The 23,269-nt window shown below is 38.5% G+C and overlaps 1 protein-coding gene and 1 long non-coding RNA gene across 2 annotated transcripts; one reads left to right on the top strand and one right to left on the bottom strand.

The window, feature by feature from the left end:
* The first annotated feature begins 17,771 nt into the window (after nucleotides 1-17,771).
* LOC133734675 (uncharacterized) lies at nucleotides 17,772-20,325 on the top strand. Its single transcript, XR_009858511.1, has 3 exons — nucleotides 17,772-18,461; nucleotides 19,015-19,093; nucleotides 20,120-20,325. It is a non-coding gene; the product is annotated as an uncharacterized LOC133734675 (long non-coding RNA).
* A 507-nt stretch (nucleotides 20,326-20,832) lies between these two features.
* Nucleotides 20,833-23,229, bottom strand: LOC133729509 (protein NONRESPONDING TO OXYLIPINS 2, mitochondrial-like). The gene is made up of 2 exons (XM_062157040.1): nucleotides 23,056-23,229; nucleotides 20,833-21,200 (listed from the first exon to the last, which is right to left on the bottom strand). The coding sequence occupies exons 1-2, from the start codon at nucleotides 23,070-23,072 to the stop codon at nucleotides 20,840-20,842; spliced, it is 378 nt and encodes a 125-aa protein (XP_062013024.1). The 5' UTR covers nucleotides 23,073-23,229; the 3' UTR covers nucleotides 20,833-20,839.
* Nucleotides 23,230-23,269: the final 40 nt, after the last annotated feature.

The following is a 23,269-nucleotide window of genomic DNA, read 5'->3' as shown; positions in this document are numbered from 1 at the left end:
TTTTAGGTATCAAAAGATTGTCTTTACACCAATCTAATGGCGGTGTATTGGCGCAGAACTATGTCTAGCTAACAACTTCATTGCAAATGAGATGTCCGGTCTTGTGCATTGCGCTAAGTACAATAATGCGCCTATTGCACTTAAATAGGACACTTCGGCCTCTAATAACTCTTCGTCCTCATCCTTTGGACGAAATGGATTTTTTTCTGGGCTCAAGATTACGGCCAATCATGGGAGTACTCACATGCTTTGCTTTATCTTCATTAAAGCGCCTTAGAATTTTCTGAGTATATGCAAGTTCATGAATCAAAATCACATCATCGCGGTGTTCGAGTTCTAATCCGAGACAAAACCGTGTTTTCCCAAGATCTTTCGTCTCAAATTTGGATTTCAAATACTTAGCAGTTTCCTTTAACTCATCTAGAGTTCCAATTAGGTTCATGTCATCGACATAAACTGCTACAATTGCAAATCCGGAACTTGTTCTTTTAATGAACACGCATGGGCATATTTCATTGTTAATATATATCTTCCCAATCAAGTAGTCACTTAGACGGTTATACCACATCCGTCCGGATTGTTTTAATTCATATAGTGAGCGTTTTAATCTTATTGAAAACGTACTCCGTGGTTTAGAGCCACTTGATTTGGGTAATTGAAGTCCATCTGGAACTTTCATATATATCTCTGAATCTAGATCTCCATAGAGATATGCTGTAACCACATCCATAAGCTGCATGTCAAGTTTTTCGGAAACTACCAAATTGACAAGGTAGCGAAACGTTATAACGTCCTTTACGGGAGAATATATCTCCTCGTAGTCGATTTTAGGGTGTTGTGAGAAACCTTGGGCCACAAGGCGGGCATTATATCTAACCACCTCATTTTTCTCATTACACATTCTAACAAAGACCCATTTATGGCCAACAGGCTTTACATTTGGGGTGTCTGCGTTATAGACCCAAATACCTATCTCTTTGCTAGTGAATCTAATTCAGCCTGGATCACATCTTTCCATTTAGGCCAATCCGCTCTTCGTTGACATTCTTCAATAGAGTGAGATTCGATATCATCATACTCTATAATTCCTTTTGCAACAGAATATGCAAAGGCATCATCAATAGAAATAGAGTTTCTATTCATCATCTCATGTACACTAGTGTAATTCATGGAGATCTCCCTATTCTATGGAATTGGTTCTGACATTAGAGCGTCCCCCAATGATGTCTCTTGGACATAACCATAATCTGGAATATTCTCATGAGATGGATTATTTACATCGATGATTAATGAATTATTTTGTGTCAAACTCGCTTTCTTTCTTGGGCGAGAATCCATTGAACCTTTGGGCCTCCCGCGCTTCCTGGCAGGAGCCATGGGCCTAGCCATAACGTCACCATAGGAGGGGATGTTGGCGCCATGCTCAGGTTCCCTTAAGATGGTGTCATGTCCTCTAATTTTAGGGACATCAATCCTTGTAGGCACGTTTGCAGCAGGTATGTGTGATCTCGTCACTTTAGCAATATCAGAAAACATATCAGGCATCTAATATGTTCTGAAGATCAAGAATTCTCCGCACTTCAATTTTGGACTGTGCAGTTCGGGGATCAAGATGAGATAAAGGGGGACAGACCACGACAATTCCTGTCGTTCCTGTTGAACATTTTATGTTCTTATCTCCCCCTAACGACGGGAAGACTGTCTCATCAAAGTGACAATCCTCAAATCTAGAGGTAAAGAGATCGTATGTCAAGGGTTCTAAATAGCGGATAATGATTAGAGAGTCATATCCAACATAAATGCCTAATTATCTTTGAGGACCCATTTTGGTGCGCTGTGACGGCGCAATTGGCACATAAACTGCACACCCAAATATGCATAAGTGTGAGACATCAGGCTCATACCCAATCACCATCTAGGATACAGAAAAGGGTTGAGTGGTAGTAGGCCTCAGACGAATAAACATAGCTGTATGCAATATTGCATAGCCCCAGGCAAAAATAGGGAGATTGGTGCGCATAAACAATGTTCTAGCAACCATTTGTAGTCGTTTAATGGCAGTTTATGCGAGACCATTTTGGGCGTGAACATGAGGAACTAGATGTTCAACTTCAATCTCAATGGACATGTAATAATCATCAAAAGTTTTTGATGTAAACTCCCCAGTATTGTCAAGTCTAATAAACTTAATAGGATGTTCATGGTGGTGAACCCTTAACTTAATAATTTGTGCAAGGAGTTTAGCAAATGCAGCGTTCCTTGTGGATAATAGTATGACATGTGACCAGCGTGTCGATGCATCAACTAACACCATAAAATATCGAAATGGTCTGCAAGGTGGTTGAATAGATCCACAAATATCACCTTGGATTCTTTGTAAGAATGAAATATTTTCTTTAGTGTCCTTTGCATAGGATGGTCTCGATCCTAATTTTGCTAAAGAGCAGGCTTTGCAGAACGAATGGTGGGCTTTAGAAGCAACCAATGAAGATTTTGGTTGAGTCATGATGTCACAATTGACTTTGGAAGTAGAAATTGGTGTCAAGGAAGCACTAGTGGTGTCAAATCCACCTTTGGGCCGCAAGGGGTAGGAGGTGCCAGCCTTAGATGGCCTGACTTGCAAAGGGACGGCGCTATGAGGCGCATGTACTATTCCTTGGTCAAAAATTCAAGTTTTACTTCTTTTCGTTTTGAAGAATGGATGTCCGTGTGAAGTCTTTAATATACGGATCATCATATCATGACCTGGGTGTCACAAATAGTCATGCCAAAGCCTATATGTGTCTGAATCCCATAAGTCATCTCTCATGACACATGGTTGGATTCAATAATTCGAATAGTGGTTGCATACAACCCACTAGTGCGACACATAAGTTTCTCTAATACTCATTTATGTCTGTAGTCATTAGAGGTGATGCAAAGGAACTCTTGTCCATTCTCACAATGTGTTTCCACATGAAAATCATTGGTTCTTATATTTTTGAAACTCAACAGGGTTCTTCCAGCCCTAGGAGCATAAAGAGCTTCGTTGACATTAATAGTTAAGCCATTTGGCAATATAAATTGGGCTGGCCTCTACCATGAATCAATTTAGATGATCAAGCTATTGTAGTCACATAAGATCGAGTAGGCGTCATCCATAAGAAGAGTTGCCTATTTCGAAGTATAGTATGTGTGGTTGCACTATCCACGAGGCATTCGAGCTCTCCGAGAAACATACTGAAAAATAATAAAGTTTGAAATTAAAATATGTCCAAGACATTAAAAAAATAAATCGATACTTTCTTAATTAAATAGCCAATGATTACATCAAATTAAGTTTCTTGACCAAAATCTAATTCAAAATAAAAATCAAACTTTAGACAATTTGTAGTCACTCAATCCGTTCGGTAACTCCAATTTGGTTGTGACCAGGTAAGGTAAGGCGAGATTTTGGTGGAACAGTGTGCTCACTTTTAAAACCGTTCTCTCAATTCAAACCTTTTCTAGACATCACAATTAATCTTGGATGAGCCTAGTGAGAAAGAGTTAATACAAAATGTCATTTATTGATTAAGGCATAATTGCCATTACATAATTCTTGGAAAATAAAAGGACTACACTAATCAAAATCTGCGGCATCCTTGTGCACTTGTTTGCCAGATTTGAAGTCCGCTATTGTGAGGTTGACGTCATTGTCATCACCATCATCCCCTTATTCAGCAAGATGGACTTCTTGCTCTCTCAGGTCCCTATATGCCTTGTATCGTGCAGCTACTTGATTGCTTGCTTTGCATTGTTTGAACCAATGCTCACTTGATCCACATCGATGACACACGTCATTGTGGTTTCCTCCCTTAAATTAAGGTGCATTGTTTGCACTTGGTTGGTGTCCTCTACAAGAATTGGCACCATTACCACGGCCTTGACTCCCTTGAGTGGCTCCTCCACGTCCTCTCCACGGCCCCCTCTCCCACGTTGCCATGTGTTGCCACGTGTCCGTCCTTCATTCTGACGGTTACCTTCCTTTGTAGGGTGGTTGTATGGACCTACACATCCGTTTTGGCCCTTAACTTTAGGGTTCCGCTCTTTGCGCCCTCCTTTGGGTGCATTATTATAATTCGCCTCGTGAACGCTCTTAGCTCCAACGGGTCTTAAATTATAATTCTTCACGAGGATGTTAACATGTTTCTCAGCTACAGACATGACATTAATTAGCTGATGAAACCTCGTTATCCATCCAGCATTATACTCACGTCGGTATTGCTTGGATACCAAAAGTGTTGAGACGGGGAAGGTGGAGAGAGTTTTCTCAATTAGCTCTTGCTATGACATGTTGTCCACAGAACCCCAACATGGTTTTGAGGCGTAGAGCTTCTGAATGATATTCAGAGACGGACTTGAAGTCAGTGAGTCGTAGATTTCTCCATTGAACCTTCAAGTCAGGGAGGAGGGAATCCTGGACATTACCAAAACGCTCTTCTAGCGCAACCCATAGTTCTCTAGCATCCTTGATCGCCATGTACTCCAATTAGAGTGATTTGTCCATGTGGCGTCTCATCAAGATGAGGGCAGTGGCGTTATTTTTAGCCGTATGCTTGAATATGAGCTCAGGGTTTGGTGCTTGAATTATGGGTAGGATCCCTTTCGAAGTGATATGGTTCTCAACATCTGTGACCCAATTGTGGTATTCCGAGCCAGTTGAATCAAGCATGGGAAAGGCAAGCTTCGGTTTCGACATCCTGAAAATAAGAAGGAGAAATTGATTAGTTACAGAGTCAAAGCTTCCACGACAACTAATAAATAATAAGATTTCCGAGCTATGCTACCAAGAAATCGATTTCCAAGAATTTTTGGATTAGACCGAAACAATGATGTTTATATGGTCATAAATCGATGCTTACAGCCGCTCTTAGTCTGAATTCTTACGAACGCTCTTAATTCGTTTTGCGTGAATCCCCACGATTATGCTTTTCAAAGAATTGAACCCACGTTATAGAAAGGTGGGATGTAGAAGAAGGGAGGTTGCAAGTCTGTAATAACCTCGTTTGAGGATCTCATGATTATAGAGCACGGCTTTAACCTCGTTTGAGGGTCTCATGATTATAGAGCACGGCTTCTCGTTTGAGGGTCTCATGATTATAGAGCACGGCTTCTCGTTTGAGGGTCTCATGATTATAGAGCACGGCTTTATCCTCGTGGGGAGGATCTCTTGTTTATAGACCGTCTTTATTTTTCTCGCTCTTTCTCTTTCTCGTCCGAAACCCATTCGAAAACAGAGCACAGCTTCTCCAATCTCTCTCTCGCACCACAGGCCACCAAACGACGCCGGACCACGTCCTACGCCTTCGCCTCTTCCTTGCGCAGCTGCCGGTGGAAGCCTTTCGCTGTCTTGTGGGCCGTACACGGCGGTGGAGCTCGAAGCCGGTTTAACCCCAATTTGGTTCCAAGCTCGATATCACACACTACCGGCCACCGATCCTTGCCAAACTTCATCCTCGTGCTCGCCACAACTTCCTGAAGCTCCCAGAAGCAGCCTTGCACGGCGGCGCGGCTCGTAGCAGCGGCTGAAGTCAACCCCGAGCTAGATCGAACGGAACTTTCGATCCAGATATCTCAAGCTGTGGAGCTTCGTTTCAAGAAATTCTTGAACGGGGGAGATCACCTTGAGTTTCTGAACAAATCTCCAGAAGGAATCGAAGCGATTTGTGGAATTTTTTACGTGGATCGGAGCACCTGCCGGATTCTGGAATTTTTCCGACCACCGAAGCTTTCGATCGATATATCTGGAGCTACAAACCATATTTTTCTGTGATTCTTGAACCAGTGAGTTCACCTTGAGTTTCTTAACAACTCTTCAGAAGGGATCGAAGCCTGAAATTGAAGTTTTGACGTCGAAATCGAACCTCGCCGGATTCTGCAAATTTTCACCGGATTCTGGAAATTTTCCGGCCACCTCGACTGTTCTAGGTAATTTCCGACCACTTCCTTTCGTTTTCAGACTTCATGCTAGTTATGAAAGTGGATCAACTCGTCATTTTGAACAAGTTTGTAGTTGACAACTTTTGCATCGGAGGTGGTTGACCGTCGTTGACCGCCGCGTTAACCGCCGCTTGTGGCGGCGTATTCGACCATATTTCGAGTTTTTATTATCTAGGTAATGATCTACGCATCCTTACGAGCGTTTTGATATATTACAAGGTCATTTAGAAAACGTTGATAAATAGTGGATTTACGTTTTGACGTTACTATTTAACGTTTTTACGTTTTATCTTCGGTTTACGATCCGCTAAGATCCGACCGTCAGATTTACTTCAAATTTGAATATGTTGATCGTATGACTGTCCCGATGACTTTGTGTGGTCACGGGCGAAGATCCGACCGTTGGATCTTCGTATAATTGTAAAATAGTGATTCGGAAGGCGATTCGTGAGAATCTGACCGTCGGATTTTCGTATAATTTTGAGGAGATGTTTGTTAGAGTGATTCAAGAAGATCTGACCGTTGGATCTTCGTGATAATTTTGGAGGATGATCCTAAGGGCGATCCGTGAGGATCCGACCGTTGGATCATCATATAAATTCGATCTGACCGTTGGATCATCATTAAATTAGAATCCGACCGTTGGATTTCCGTATATGTGTGGTTTATGAATGATTGCTAAGTTAAGATCGTATCTGACTAGGTGATTGATGATTTGAGTTGGTGGACGATTGTGGATCGTATTTTGAGCTGTTAAGAAGACGCAGCGGGATTAGAGGTGAGTAAACCTCACGTGGTTCATATTACGAACCGAGCACTTTTAATTACTTTATTTTAGTTGTAATTGTGTGAAAATATTTATGGAATAAATATTTGTTTTAAATCATACGGACTTGATCAACGACGGTCCATAGGTAAGTAAAATGATTTTAATTATACAAAATGAATTTCACGATTTTCTTATGTGAACTATAGTTGGTATTAGTGATCATTCCTGAGTGGGTGATTACGTATATATATATTTACGTGATTATATGTGGAATGGTGTGACATTGAAGAGTGTGGAATTGGGATGATTAAATTATTATGAATTGAAATGTGACTTACCATATTTATATGTGATGATCATGATTGATGAGTTCTTGTTAATATTCATGATGTACATTGGAGGATGTATAGAGTTGGAGAATGTAGGATTCTGAGGACGAGGTGTCCGACGTTCGACGGTTAAGGATAACCGGAGTGTTTGTGTGCTGAGGACGGGGATGTCCAAAGTGCGACGGTTTATTATTAACCGAAGTTGTGTGCTGAGGACGGGGATGTCCAAAGTGCGACGGTTTATTATTAACCGAAGTATATTGTGCTGAGGACGGGGATGTCCAAAGTGCGACGGTTTATTATTAACCGAAGTATGTCGTATTACTTGCACCTAGGCCAAGGTGACTGGTAGCGATGTAGTTAGAGCTCTAACGTATTGTTGGGATGGACCAAAGTGGTGATATATGGGGTTGGGTGATTGTAGGACCAGAGTGGTGACATTGTGGTTAGAGGATTTTGGAAATGTATTCTTTGTGGATTTCCGTGAGTTGGTTGATGTTCCTTGCAGATGTTGAGATTTTTGGTTGTTACTTGAGTTAAAAGTATTGTGTTATAATAAATCAACCGTTCATTCTTGTTTACTCATACGAGCTGTCAAAAGCTTACCGGGTTTGGTGTTGTTGCAATCCCGGTACACTATTCAAATTGTGTAGCGGGTAATCCTGCAGGTCCGGAGAATCAGGGCGGTGATCGTGCAGTTTAGAGTATTTATTATAGTTTTACAGCAATTGTAATAGTGAGGCGAGTTAAGCTCATTTGAGCCTTACAATTTGATTTGGTAAGAGTGTGCTGTAATAAATAACTTGAGGATTTGGGTTATTGTAATTTTGAGAGGTGTGAAGTGTGGTTGTTTGTGAGAAAAAAATTCAGGACGTTATTTGTAATTGTTATTATTCATGTTTCGGACTTTGAGTTGATTATTCAAAATTCGGGGCGTGACAAAGTCCCCGAGAAAAAGAAAAGAACTTTAATCTTAAATACTTACTTGGTTGAAATCGGAGCTTGAAACCTTGTAACTTTGTAAACCTGGAAGCTTGAACTATGGCAGATCAGTGGGATGGCCTTGGATGGCTCGGTGGTGTTAGCAGCGGCGGTTTTTGGTTGCTGCCGAAGGTTGACTGGCCGAGGATAGCAGCTTGGTGTGTGGAGGCGGGCGTCCGAAGGCTAGCAGGGCTTGTTGCGGTGATGCTGCCGGGGCAGCAAGTAGCGACGCGGGGATGCAGGGGCAGCAACGCAGGGGCGCGCGCGGGGGTAGGTTGCAGCAGTGGTGTGGCTAGCACGGGCTAGGGGCAGTGGTAGTAAGGCTGACGGCGAAGAAGTTTTCGGTTTTTGAGTTTTGGTTTTTGTGGTTAGGGCTCGTGCTGTTAACGTGTTTAAGAATATGAGAATTGAGAGAGATTGATAAGAGAAATGTGTGTTACACTATTGATAATAGGAGCCCTATATATAGGGATTACAAAGTACATATACTAATGATACAATGAAAACTATTACAAATAGGACTAGAAATTGTAGAACTTTCTTTCCTATTACAATCATATAACTAATCATAGTTTGACAAGACACACTAAATGTCGACATTCTTCAACAGAAGATGGTTTATTACTATATTTTATGAAAGGAAACTTATCTTTTCCAATCCCACAAAATGGTGGGATACCAACTCCTTATAAATAGAAATATAGAAGTTTAGTTTCCATTTGTTCCTTCAACCCGATATCCTAGATTACTAGATACCAAATGGGAACTTAATGTTTAGCCGGCCTACTCTAGTTTGATTCAAAAGATTTCAGACCCCTTATTATTATAGAGAGACTAGGGCAACCGACGGCGGGCCGGTGAAAAGGCTATAGGAGCTAAACAAATAGATTGGGATGGGATGCCCAGGTGATAGATTAGTCTAATGGGAATAGGCTGTAGCATATAGATTGACGACATCAGATAGGTCGGTATTTGTTATTTGTTGTTAGTAAATATAGATAACCATACGGCAACTAGAAGTCAAGAACGCAACTATAACACTGAACAAACAAACCACTACATTGTGGTATTTGGAGGTCCCCATATGCCACTCACTTCGAATAATATAACAACATTCAGTACCTTGATGCTCTATATAAATCGCAGCCCTCCTAGATGGTCTTTCTACCAAACCCAGCATTTATATGAAAGCTTTTGGGTGGAAAAATGGTTATTAGCTGGAGAGTTTATACCTTCTTTGTGATAATGCTGCTTTTGTTTTCTACTTCTGAAACTCGCCTTCTTAATCCAAGCCTAGAGGGAAGGAACCTAACCAGCTCAAGTCGAACATTACCTGAAAATGCAAGGGAATTACTAAACGTTTGGTTGAGAATTCAAGCAGCAAAGGAAACTGTTTACAAACCAAAGCGATTGAGTCCTGGAGGTCCTGATCCACGACATCACTGATATTGTGTAGCATAGTCTATAGAATTTCCTTAGCTGAAGGGTTGTAGTTACAGTAACATATATAGTAATTGCTTCGGGTTCTTTTTATCCTTTTCTGAGTGTAATATTTCATAAATGCATTTGCTGCTAATCAAAAACTCGTTGGTCTAGGTGTTTTTTTATGATCAATCGATCATCGAGTAGAGAAGTACGTATCATGTAATGCAAGCAATTCATCGTGTTTGAAACAAAAATGTACCAAGAATATTGGTCAGAGCATAATACACGTTTACCTGAATAATTTGGTTTGTTGTGGATTTTGTTTCTTCTCAGAATCATGATAGGAAAGCATCCCTTTCCCGAATCATGATAGGAAAGCAATGTGACAAACAGAATGTTTCGCTTTCTAAATAAGGTTTAAAAGATTTATTAAAGAAAAGATGGTACAGAAAAGATAGGATTAACCCACATACAAAATGTATTTTGAAGTTGTATATATATGCATATAGCAGCTAATGAGCAATAGAAAACACTAGCTAATAAACTGGTGCTATTTAGAAGTGATAGGGTTGAGATAATAATATTAAGTGCATACCTCCTAACTTGTCCTTTTATCGCCAGCCGGAATCCTCCATTAGGATTATGTAATGAGTTATTACCAACAAAGTAAATAGCTTTTCTTTCATACATTAGAAGGAAATGAAAATATATGAATCTCAGTACTAATGTAACATCTTCGCACATCGAGTCATTTTCTTTTACACATTTTTCTCAGTATTAAGTCGCATCGATCATAATCCGAACTCAAGCCATCAAGGTATATATTTCTGAGTACGTTTGATCAAAATCTCGAGATTGAGAGGTCATAATGATTAGTATTCTGTTATCTACATACAACCTTTGATTTGTTCCTTTACGCCATATCATAAGCTGGAAAAGGTACCAAATTGAAGATTCTAACATGTTTTAGGATTCTGGTTTCTTTCACAGGCTCTATGACTCTATCTGTAATTTTTTGGTCATAAGTTAATATGAAACTTGATTGCAATTAGGTTTATGTTACCAGCTTCCTCATTTTTATTTGTATCATGCTTGAAGCACCTTGAATATATAATTAGAACTGCTTTTGAAAGTGTGATACAGGGAAAAGGCAACCATCATCTCTAAATTAACAAAGTCAAAATAAGGCAAGCATCATCTCTAAAATAACGAAGTCAAATACACTTTTGTACTTTTCAACTATATAGCAATAAGCAGACCTGAAGAAAAACCCAGCACACTTGTCCTTTTGGAGATTTGAAGCGAATATATTGTAAATATGGATGAAATCCACTTGAAGATTTGTGGCTGAGACGCTTCTTTTCCTTTTATCACGTACATGTATAATATTTCAGTCCTACTAATTTAGCATTCTCCCGACAGCAATGCAGCAAAGAAAATGCCCTGAGGTGTTTATTATAACTATGATGATTGTTGGTTGTGGGTAGAAAGGATCACTGGTACGTTGAGCAGAGACTAAGCCAGTTTTACCGACTAGACCTACCTGATCGGTAGACAGAAGCTACCAACTAAAATTCCCCAGAAATCACATAATCATTTCATGGGCGTTGGTCGATGGTGAGTAAACATATCCACCGACCAAGCTGGTACTAGTCGCACCAAACTCCATGCAAGCTATGTTACTGTACGTTCTTACCGCAACCAATATTTCTTCCCATGGACTACTCCTATATGTTACTTAATTGTATATGATGATGTGCTACTATGAGATGTCTTGCTTAGTTTCTTTTCGATATTTTTCATGTCAAAAAGGTTCTCTTCAAAATTGAGGTCTCAACGTGCATGCATCACATGTTTAAGCCAAGCATATATGCAAGGTAAGTCCTTATGGAATTTGTCTAGGAGCTCAAAAACAAAACTCGTATACAGACGTAATACCTAAAGCTTTTGGAAAGTGTAAGACTGAGAGTGGAGAAGGAGATTATCTAGGAAGAAACCAAAACTATAATTGGCTTTCATATATGTGCCCAATAACACAAATCCGGAATGCAATAAGAGGAGCAAGCCATTAGCCTCCTTTTAGTTTTTTAAGAACTGCATATGGCCAAATTTTCTGACCAGACTAGTTTAACTGTATATGTTGCACGAGGCTTATTACTATACAACAATCTAGCCATTCAGGAATCACATAATGCACTAAAACTGAAGCCCTATTAATTAATGCTCTCTCTAGCTTCGTTAATTATATGCCTCGTTTATCTTTTGTTTTCTTATGCTACTCGTCATATGTTAATTGAACCACTATAACCAAGGACTTTAAGTTACTGATTACCTAATCATATACTAGCACTTATGAAATGTTTATGAAGAAATTGAAAATTCATGAATCGAAGACAAACTCAAAGAGTCAAAGGAAAAAGATTGAAATAAAAATGAAATTTGCTACTTCCCCTAATCTATCTATTTTATAATACATGTGTTGGATTACAAATTTAAATAGAAAAATTGTCCAACGGTCTAATTTCTTCCTTAATTGTTCCCATCAGTTTACACAATTTTTAAATGTATAGGGGTGAAATTTTGGGAGAATAGTACTTGATGTTGCATGACTGGCACTTTAAGTCTCCACCACAAGGCTCCATCATCAGTAGGGAAGGCCAAACGGGAGATGTACAGCAGTATAGGCGAGAAAGGTATTACCGATCAGATATGTCATAAGATTTTATACGTGGGTGGTAATGAATAACTTAGCTAGAACATTGTTGGAACCAATCTCACGACTTTATTAGCACTAAAAATAATTTCTAATTACTTGTCATAACCTCGTTAGTATTCACGTGTTTGAGACTTGAGAACGGAGAAGTGCCATGCCTAAAAGTTAAAACTCTGGAATAATGCAGTATTATGATCAGATGAGCTTTTCTATTGGTTACCATTGACTGAAAAAAAAAAAAATCCTTTGGACCTAAATCAATGGAACATAAGAAGAAGAAAAGATATTTATTTAGCTTATTATCCGTTTCAATTAGTTGTTTAATCAATGTATATCCATCTTATGGTATGGGTTATCCGATTGAGGTCATTTTATCCAAAAGAACCAAGGTGGAATCCATCAAATTACACGTAATTAGTGGAATGAGGGCATCAACCTAGTTACTTTACCAGCCAATAACTTTTCTTGTTTACCCAAAAGCAATGTTAGTTATCAATCAAACCAAATATCCACATCTCTGTAAAGTAGTTAACCTGCTGTGTCATAACTGTCAAACCATTGGTTATTGTCAATTCATTGCAGACGTACAATGGCATGCATTTCGTGTAAAATGGGTTTGACGCAATCAAACTCGTGTCATATTCAGATTAACCCATAGACCGACCTATAAGCAAAACGATACAAAATAATCATACTAAAATATAATAAATCGTTCATATTTTAGGTTTAAGCGTGAGAAAAAAATAATTATTTTACCAACATAATATCAGTCGGAAACTGTTTATCGTAATTAATCGGATTTATAGTCGTGTCAGAAATTATTACCTGTACATTCATGCATGAAAGGCCAACCATGTTACTATTACGTTGGATTTCCTACATATACATATTCCTTAATCCTTTGAAGATAACTGTAGATTGATCCATTAATTAGAAGACGCCTTAAAGAGAAAGATATATATGTTACTTTTTAGAGCTTCAAATTAATTAACTAGTATATCAAGGATCTCCATCATCTGCTTGCATAATTGGATATATATCAGGTATGAAAACTACTTTGCATATGCATGGCTGGCTTGGACTTATGTATCTAGCCAGAAATCTAGGCGCACAACTGACGTCAAAGACGAACGATTTTACACGTACGATAAGACACTGATTATATACATAATTATAAAGATTTGATTTGCACGCCATGCCCACTAAGCTACGAAGATCTATAAATACCACGCAGAGACTTCTAAACATGCCTGATCAAATTTTACGAGGATCCATCTATGCGAGAATATGACAAACTTTATATGCTTGTTGCTCATCGTTCTGCTTCTATCATCAGCTACTAGTAGCATAGAAAGTCGGCCTCTGAGGAATGACGACTTAAGAAGCCATATGTCATTCAGATTAGCTTCGAATCATCAGGTTTCGAAGGCAGCAAAACTGCAGAAAGAGCTGGAAGAGTATGCGAAACAAAGCAAGTATGAGCGGAAGCCGACGAGAATCAGCCCCGGAGGACCAGACCCTCATCATCATTTTCTAAATAATTAGCTCTGCTCAGCTTATTAGCAAGCTAGCTAGTTCCGTGCTTTTCCCTTTAAATTTTGGATTGATCAAGTGGTATAGAACACCCTTACGTTATGAGTATGGCAGGGAGGCCTGGGTGGCCGGCATCCTTAACTAGGGTTTTTAAGGCGGTCGGCTGTAGGATATCTTTGTTTAACTTATCTAAATGTAATGTCAATTGTAAGATTCTGTATTATCACATGGTTGAAATATAAGTGCAGTTTCTTATTGTTATACATTTATCTACTTCAACAAGTCAAAGATTTCGGACAAAAGACAAAAATTAACAGCTCAAACCAGAGCAAATCGAGAAAAAGTTGATAAGTAATACATATTAGTTGATCACATGCACAAATATATATTGAAGAAATGGCCAAATGAGGGGAAAAACAAACATGTTTTTGAAGCAATGGCCAGTGGATCGATCTAAAATGGAGTAATTAGCATTGGACCTTTCTCGCCCATAAATATAACTAGATCGATGACATGTTTTCCGCTATTTTTCTTTGATCCATCATTAAGAATTCCTTGCACAATGCACGATGTAAGACAACGGTCGAATATGATCGAATCAACCTTAGGGCTTTACTTTGTACATGATTAATGATTTTACAGAGCATTTCCACCGCCCTTACAGTTTTGAAACTATATCCGTACGGACATAACTAAGCAAAAGTAGCTAATCACTTGAAGTTTTGAGTGGTCATCAACTATATGTTTGGGTTATTTTAACCATAGTGCGTGGAGAAAAAGGGATTAAGCTTTCACATATAGGACACCGAGACGAACCACGACAGATTTGCATGCCCATCATCGACTCAATTTGGACTGGCCTCATACTTTTCCCCACAAAGTAAATTATAATGGAGGTTAATTTGTTTGGCATCTTAGTTATTACTAGTTAATTAGGAAGAGGAGGACGAGGACGAGGACGAGGTATAGAAGATAGATAGAATCTGAGCTTTTGGAGGTATTCAAGTTCAAAGCACGAATGGATGTAAGATTGATACTGGGTGCGGATTAATGAAACCTAAGCCTTCACAAATTTTTCGAAGGAGCCAAAGGCTTGAGTGACAATGCTTGCTGAAGCATACACTATTTTAATTATACAAGATTTAGTGTAAAGCAAAATGCCAAATTTCATGTACGTCTAAGCTAGCACGCGTGCATTGTAGGGCTACAGACATATATGAAGAGCTAAGGCTGCTAACTTTGCAAAGCTTCTCTACTATATTATGATCGATCCACCATCAATGATATAAATGTGCGGGTAAGACAACATAAACGGATATTAAAGGAGAACATGCACAACTATGAAGAGTTGAAGACTGATTTTTCAACCGTTGAGTTGATTTTTGTAGCCATTATAATGATAGAATATATTTCGTTTTATGTAATTTGTCAATGTAGATGCTCTACATGTGAACAAAAGTCTTGTCTAAAATTAAAATTTATGCGATCACATAGATAAGTAACATATTTGTTCTTGCTATAAGTTTAGAATTTTGGAGTTATATATTAAGGGATTCCGTCAATAGGGTATTGCTTATTGCTAGCTCCACTTAACTAAATAACCAAGAACTTGTGCTACTTCAATCTTTGGATCCCTTCGAGTTGCCCTAAAATAACAAGTTCTAGCTAGATCTTACGTCTTCGACCTCTCTACATTATAATCAAGATTCCTTTCAAGTTTCTTAATATCTTGTTCATCATTATTAAGTTCATAGTTAAGCTCTCAAAATTGCATGAGGAAGGTCGGAGTTTGCGGAGGGAGTTTTGTGGAAGTTTTAGTAGTATATTAGATGTATGATATATTTAAGAAAAATGGAAGGATGGTACGTAATACCCCCCACCCGTTAATTAACAAACCAAATCAAACAAAACGAAAAGCCAACTCAAGGGGAAGGGGAGAACAGAAAAACGACCTTGTTATGTTAATGAAATGTGGAATGACAAATGCAGCGACATAAGGCATGCTCCATTATCGAAAGCCCGCAGAAAAAATGGCACGTAAAGAAGAAAAGATGACAAGACAAACAAATGAGAAACGAGTTTAATTGGTAGGAGAGGAAAAGATTAGACCCAAATTAAGAAATCTGAAAGAAGTTTGTTGCTTCTTTCTTTTGTTGTAATGGCAATCTAAACACCATGCATGACATGAGGCCAAAGTCCAGAAGCATCCACTCCACGTAAGAGAAACAACTTGAAGCATTCTGATAAGTGTTTCATAAGGGACAAATTGGCTCGTGCTGATTCAACAGGTACTCCGCTCCCTTAGTTAATTAAAGTTTGATACCATAACAGGACCCAGTGATTCTACCTATAAATACCACAACCTTCAAAATTCTAAACCAAACTAGGTAAAGATTATTCCGAACGTATCACTTTCATATGCGCGCATAGTCTTACTTTTTCCTTTTTTGCATATCAGAAGATTTGTATTGGCCAACTAGATCCAAGTTCAGAGAGAAGGAAATTGAGTGCTGCAATCAGCAACTGATCGACCGGCAAGCAATTGGTATATATACTCCTTTTTTCTTAGTACATACTAGATGTTGAGGACGATGGTGATTCCTCGGTCACGAAATATTACGTATCTTTTATATATTTTTGTATTGAGAACTCACTATCCTCGAGTACCTGAACATCAAATTTGTATCTTTCATTTTCATTCTTAGATTTCTGTTCTTAATTGTGGAACGAAGGCCAACATCATTTCTTATATATGAAAGTAGGAACCAGCATATGAAAATCAATGTCCTCACTGGACTGTCCAAATTACATTTCCATTCACATTATTTCGTTTCCATTTTTTCATATTAATTTCTTACTTTTCCTTTTCTTTTCTTTTTTCTTTCCCCATGATCTGGAAATTCCACGTGACCCCAGTACACTACTTTCTGAGCTAATCTCCGAACATTTTACTTATATTACTATATAAGCTGAGGTTGTAAACATTGATCCTCAACCAAACTCAAAAACTGAGCAAGTTCTTTTATTATTGTTATTAATACTAAAGCAATATTCATTGTTCTTGGTTTTTATTTCCGGTATTCTTTCTTGTGTACCAAGCCATATTAGTATTAGCTAGGGTTTTCGTTTTTTCTTTTTGGGCATAGATACAAACAACTGAAACAAGGATATAGGAATCTGGCCGGATCGCCACCCAGTAATATAGGTGGATAGAGTTATTTATTAAAAACCTAGACACTACCAAAATATTTTTAGGGAAATTTTTAAGTTCAGTCCCTGGTTACAAAGTTCGTAATTTAATGGTTTTTTTTTTTTTTTTTGTCGAACGTGCAGATGAGTTTAGGATACTCTGAAAAGGGCTATGGAGGGTCCCTTAAATCTACTTTTGTGTTTCAGATAATTAGGAATACGGGGGATGGAAGATTTATAGATGCCACATGCAAGAGAAGAAATTTCCATTACGAGCCAGATTCTGAAAAGCTAACTTGTAACCCAAACACAATCTCTATGTAAATGGAATTTTAACTGGCCCAAGAGCCCAATTTTCTGGTTCTAAATGTAAACATTTAAGGGCAATTCTATAATGAGCATAAGTGTAATACCCGCAATTTTCCATTTCGTCTCGTGAAATTGTGCGAATTGATTAAAGTGCTTTTGCACGAATATTACCCGAAATAATTCAACTTTTTGAATTATCGAAGTTTCGAAATATTCGTTTTAACAAAAGCTCGAATTGTGCGATTCAAGAAAAATCGACTTTTCTACGTACGGAATTTGGGAAAAACTTCCTTCATAAAAGTTGTAGAGCTCGTCGATATGATCGCGTGCATATGTCGAACGAAATTTTTGGAGTTCGTACGATTATGTTACGAATTTTGGAAATATGAGATTCTTTTTATAATCTCTTTTCCTCGGATTCTCTTTTAGAAATTTCTTTTCCTTCCTTTTCCTTTTCCTTTTCCTTTCCTCCGGGTCTCCTTCCTTCTTTTTCTTTTTCTCTTTTTTTTTCTTCTTTCTCTCTCTCGCTCGACCGAAACCGAAAACAGAGCAAAGGCTCTTCGGTCTCTCTCTACCTCCACCGGCCACCAAACGGCGTCGAACCACTTCCTTTTGCTTCGTCTCAGCCTTGCGCAGCTACCAGAGGCAGCCTTGCACCGTGACACGGCCACCAGCGGCGGCGGGAAGCTCCGCCCGGTTTGAGCTCGTTTTGGAAACAAGCTTGATATCTCAAGCTACCGGTCACCAATCCTCACCAAAATCCATCCACAAGCTCGACTCAACTTCCTGAAACTCCCAGAAGCAGCCTCACACGGCGGCGTGGCCCGTAGCAGTGGCTGCAAGTCAAACCCAACCAAGAACGAGACCGGAGCTATCGATCAAGATATCTCGAGCTGTAGTGCATCGTTTTGATTGATTCTTTTTCCAGTGGGTTCCCCTTGATGTTATTAACAACTCTCTAGAAGGCATCGAGGCCTGAAATTGAAGCTTTGACGTCGAAATCGAGCCTTGCCGGATTCTGCAAAATTCTGGAATTTTTCCGACCACCGAAGCTTTCGATCGGTATATCTCGAGCTACAGACCATATTTTTCTGTGATTCTTGAACCAGTGAGTTCTTCTTGAGTTTCTTAACAACTCTTCAAAAAGAATCGAAGCCTTAAATTGACGTTTTTACGTCGAATTGGAGCTCGCCGTTTTCTGCAGTTTCTCGCCGGTTTCTGGAAAATTCCGGCCACCTTCATACTGTTCAAGGTAATTTTCGACCCCTTCCGGTCATTTTCAGACTTCGTGCTAGTTATGAAAGTTGTCAAGCATGATGAGAGGAAGAAGAGCAGCCCGGCCCCGACACCATTGGTGGTGGTCGGCGGCGGCTCTGCCACTAACTCCGGCGGCCCTTTCCGGCCACCTCCGGGGATCAAAAATATGGTTTCTGTACATTTTCAGATTCTATATTTCAATACGATCATTTCGATATATTATACGCAATTTTTGGATATCGTATGATTAAGTTATGAATTTTTAAGTTTAGATCGATTTCGATCTTTAGATTTGTGATCTGTGAAGTTAGGACCGTCAGATGGACTTGTAGTTTTGATATGATGATCTTATGACTGTCCCAGTGGCTTTGTGTGGTCATGGGCGAAGATCCGACCGTTGGATCTTTGTATAAATGCAAAACAGTGATTAGGAAGGCGATCCGTGAGGATCCGACCGTTGGATCATCATGTAATTTCAATCCGACCGTTGGATTGTCGTTTGATTATGTTTTTGAGTTATTGGCTAAGTTAAGGTCATGTTTGATTAGGTGATCGACGGTTTGATTTGGCGGACGATTCGTGAAATTGTATTTTGAGCTGTTAAGAAGACGCAGCGGGAATTTAGAGGTGAGTAAACCTCACGTGGTTCATATTACGAACCGAGTACCTTTAATTACTTTATTTTCTGTAGTAATTGTGTGAAAATATTTATGGAATAAATATTTGTTTTAAATCATATGGACTTGATCAACTACGGTCCATAGGTAAGTAAAATGATTTAATTATACAAAATGAATTTCATGATTTTCTTGTGTGAACTATAGTTGGTATTAGTGGTCATTCCTGAGTGGGTGATTACGTATATATATATATATTTACGTGATTATATGTGGAATGGTGTGACATTGAAGAGTGTGGAATTGTGATGATTTATTTATTATGGTTTGAAATTTGACTTATCATATTTATATGTGATGATCATGATTGATGAGTTCTTGTTAATATTCATGATTTACATTGGAGTATGTATAGAGTTGGAGAATGTAGGATTCTGAGGACGAGGTGTCCGAAGTTTGACGGTTATGGATAACCGGAGTGTTTGTGTACTGAGGACGGGGATGTCCAAAGTGCGACGGTTTATTATTAACCGAAGTTGTGTACTGAGGACGGGGATGTCCAAAGTGCGACGGTTTATTATTAACCGAAGTTGTGTACCGAGGACGGGGATGTCCAAAGTGCGACGGTTTATTATTAACCGAAGTATATGGTGCTGAGGATGGGGATGTCCAAAGCGCGACGGTTATAGTGTTAACCGAAGTATTTTTGCCGTTGCTTGACCCTAGGCCAAGGTGTCAGAGGTAACGAGGCAGTTAGAGCTCTAACGTGTTATTGGGATGGACCAGAGTGGTGTTATGTGGGTTGGGTGTTTGCAGGACCAGTGTGGTGTATTGTGATTTGAGGATTGTGAAAATGTATTCCTTGTGGTTTTCCATGAGTGGTTTGATGTCTCTTTGCAGACGTAATACTGTTGAATTTTACTTGAATTGTAATTTAATAAATCAACAGTTCTTTCTTGTTTACTCATACTGGCTGTAAAAAGCTTACCGGGTTTTGTGTTGTTGCAACTCCCGGTACACTATTCAAATTGTGTAGCGGGTAATCCTACAGGACAGGAGAACCAGGACGGTGATCGTGCGGTTAGAGCAATGGTTATAGTTTTACAGCAATTGTAATAGTGAGGCGAGTTAAGCTCATTTGAGCATTACAATTTGATTTGGTGGGAGTGTGCTGTAATAAATAACTTGAGGATTTGGGTTATTGTAAATTTGAGAGTTGTGAAGTGTGGTTGTTTGTGAGAAAAAAATCCCAGGATGTTAGTTGTAATTTGTTATTATTCATGTTTCGGATTTGAATTGATTATTCAAAATTCGGGGCGTGACAATAAGACTGATGCTGTATTAGTATATAGGAATAGCAATTCGGCTGCATTTTTCATTTTAGAATGAGGGAATCAGAGTTAAGATCTCATTGAAGAATGAAGATTATGGAGAGAAAAATATCATTAGACTATTCCCATAAAAAAAACAAAAAAATTAGACTTACTATATGACACATGCATTGTTACAGAATAGGAGATCTTAGACTCAAAAAAGTATAACACTACCAAAAAGAATCAGCTCAATGCCTTAGAGGTCACCTATTCCACTCAATCTGAACAGGCAAAAAACCCTAGCCTGCAGTAGTAACCATACAAAGAAAAGCCACCATTCCTATTTGTCTAGGTTTATAATTCATTAGTTCTTCGACCCAAGCATTACATAACGTGCCATACCAGCGAGTCAGCCAATTGGCTTTGTCAAATCTGGTTTACGTTCAGCTAGTATCAAGAAGTCCTTGAGAAAGGCAACTCCAACAGGTGAAATCAAAGGCAACTGTGGAGTTGAGCCGAGGAGAAGCAATGGCACAGTGAAATGGCATCATTGACTCCACGCTTCCAAGAACTGAAATGAACCTAGTAGAGCTAGGGTTTGCTTTAGTTGATGAAGCAAAAGGAGACGACAAGACTTTAGGGCTTATAGCATTTAGTGAGTTGTGGTTGAGGGATCTGGAGCGAGCTGAGATGCACCTTGAGCCAGCTATAAGCGCTGATCTGCAGAATGAAGCCATTTCTTGTGCTGGGGAGATAAGTGTCCTGAATTGAAGTGCCCACTTCCAACTTCTAACTTCCTGATTCCTGGTGTCAGAAGATAAGACCGGATTAGTAATAGCATATCCTCATGACCAACGTACATGTAAAGTTTCTCCCTTAATAGTTAGTAAACTGTTTTTTTAAAAAGCAAAAATAATATATATATATATATATATATATATATATATATATATATATATATATATATATTGCAGTATGATTTGTCATTACTGTTCTCACAATCAACTTCTTTTCTCTCCCTATAAAAGATGAAAAATAAAAAACAAAGACAAATTGCATACATGCACGTTCTCAATATTCTGTCTTGATAGTTCACAGTTCATCAAACCCAAAAACTAATTTGTGTGAGGTGCTGCCTTGTCAAATCAGTAGGAACAGCTTCTTTAAGGAATTTCATGAAACAACCATGTCCTCACCTCAAGTAGAAATTACAAAGATAATACAAGTAAACCTAAAATGAGGGATGGGGGAAAGCATAGTGGGGTCAGATGACGCCCTAGGCAGAGGAAAAAGCTAGATTTGATGCGCCAGTTGCCTGCATTTCATCTAATTCCTTATACTAGTGAAATCACCCCTCATCCAAAGGCATTAGCATGGAGTTGTAACTGTTTTCCTGAACAAGTTTCATGATCTCTACTCCTTCACAGTATGACAATTTCTTTTGCTAACAGAAGAACACAGTAAGACATTACAGTTTTTCGCTAAAAATACAATAAGCCCGTGGTTTTTCTTAGTTTTGCTAACATTTCAATTTACTACTTTACAAGAAATGGATATGTAAAGTCTTAATCTGATAAATCTGATTTGTCTAGATATTATGTTCAATCCCAATAAGACATCACTGATAAATATCAGTTCAATCATAATATCAAATACTCTTATATGTTTAACTCTAGTATGCTCGATTAGTACTCATATCAAAATTTTTGAAAACCATACAACAAGACTTAACAAGATTGTTATGCTTAGTAGGATGGCCTCACCTATGTGCACTAACCAAAGTATGATATAAAATACATGTGAGATGAGGAATGTGCTTGTTTTCATAAAATTGAATTGACTACTCTTAAGAGGCTTGAATTGCTCAAGAGAAAAGAAAAAAGTAGCACATATAAAGTTGGTCAAAAAGGTCTTTTTTAGTAATCTTTCCTGTCATTGTCTTATATCACTAGCTGAATATGTTATGCAAATTTCGTAGGATTCTGCAGTAGCCCACATAAAGCAAAAGTCCTGCAAAGTTATAAGCAAAATCGACCACGAATGACACCAAATTGCCAACTGAGGAATTTAAAAAAATTAATCCTCACTTGCAAACCTGTGAACATGACAAAATAGTGAGCCAGAAGACATGGTGTATCCTCCAAACCCCTAAAGTGGGCGAGATACGTTTATATGCGGCGATTCACTTCTATAGAAAGAATCACTACTGAGTGGAAAAATGACCTTGTGTCAAAGACTAAAAGGCTTCCATGTCATAGAGTATTTCATCTGTTGAGCTCTGGTCCTAATTTATGTTCACAAAATTAATGCAAAAAAGTACTGAATGACATCTAGAAGACTAGAACAGTGAAATAATAGAAAAAGATGAATGAAAAGACTATATATTAGCAACTCTTGAATACAGAGCTTTAAGCATATCACAAAGATTGTAAGAGCCAGGAGACATTTGTAATAAAACAAGATAGGACACTGCTTACTATTAAGACATTAATCCTTAGTCATTAGGAACAAAAAATATTAACAACAAATTTCAGGTTTAATCAAGGAATTCAATTTGGATCAATTTCCTATCATATAATTGGTTTATGGATAACTTTTACTAGAAAAATTATTTGTTTGCTTAAATAGGAGCCACTTGACTTAATGGCACTCTTTATACCTCATATTTGAACCCATAGAAGAAAGGAAAGAGAGAAAAGATCTTGCCCTTTGACCCCTGTTAACTGTCAAAAGTATTAAATTAAATCACTTCTGATTTAGAGATTTAGAAAGAAAGCTGTTAGGATTGTGCATGAGTTGAAAAATAAAAATTAAGCACCATATCAGTGATCATGAAAAGACACAACGATTTGCTTGCCAATGTTTAAGAGGCA

The sequence above is a fragment of the Rosa rugosa genome, chromosome 2 (assembly GCF_958449725.1).
Source record: "Rosa rugosa chromosome 2, drRosRugo1.1, whole genome shotgun sequence".
Lineage (NCBI taxonomy): Eukaryota > Viridiplantae > Streptophyta > Magnoliopsida > Rosales > Rosaceae > Rosa > Rosa rugosa.
This window is presented reverse-complemented; position numbering and strand designations above follow the sequence as displayed.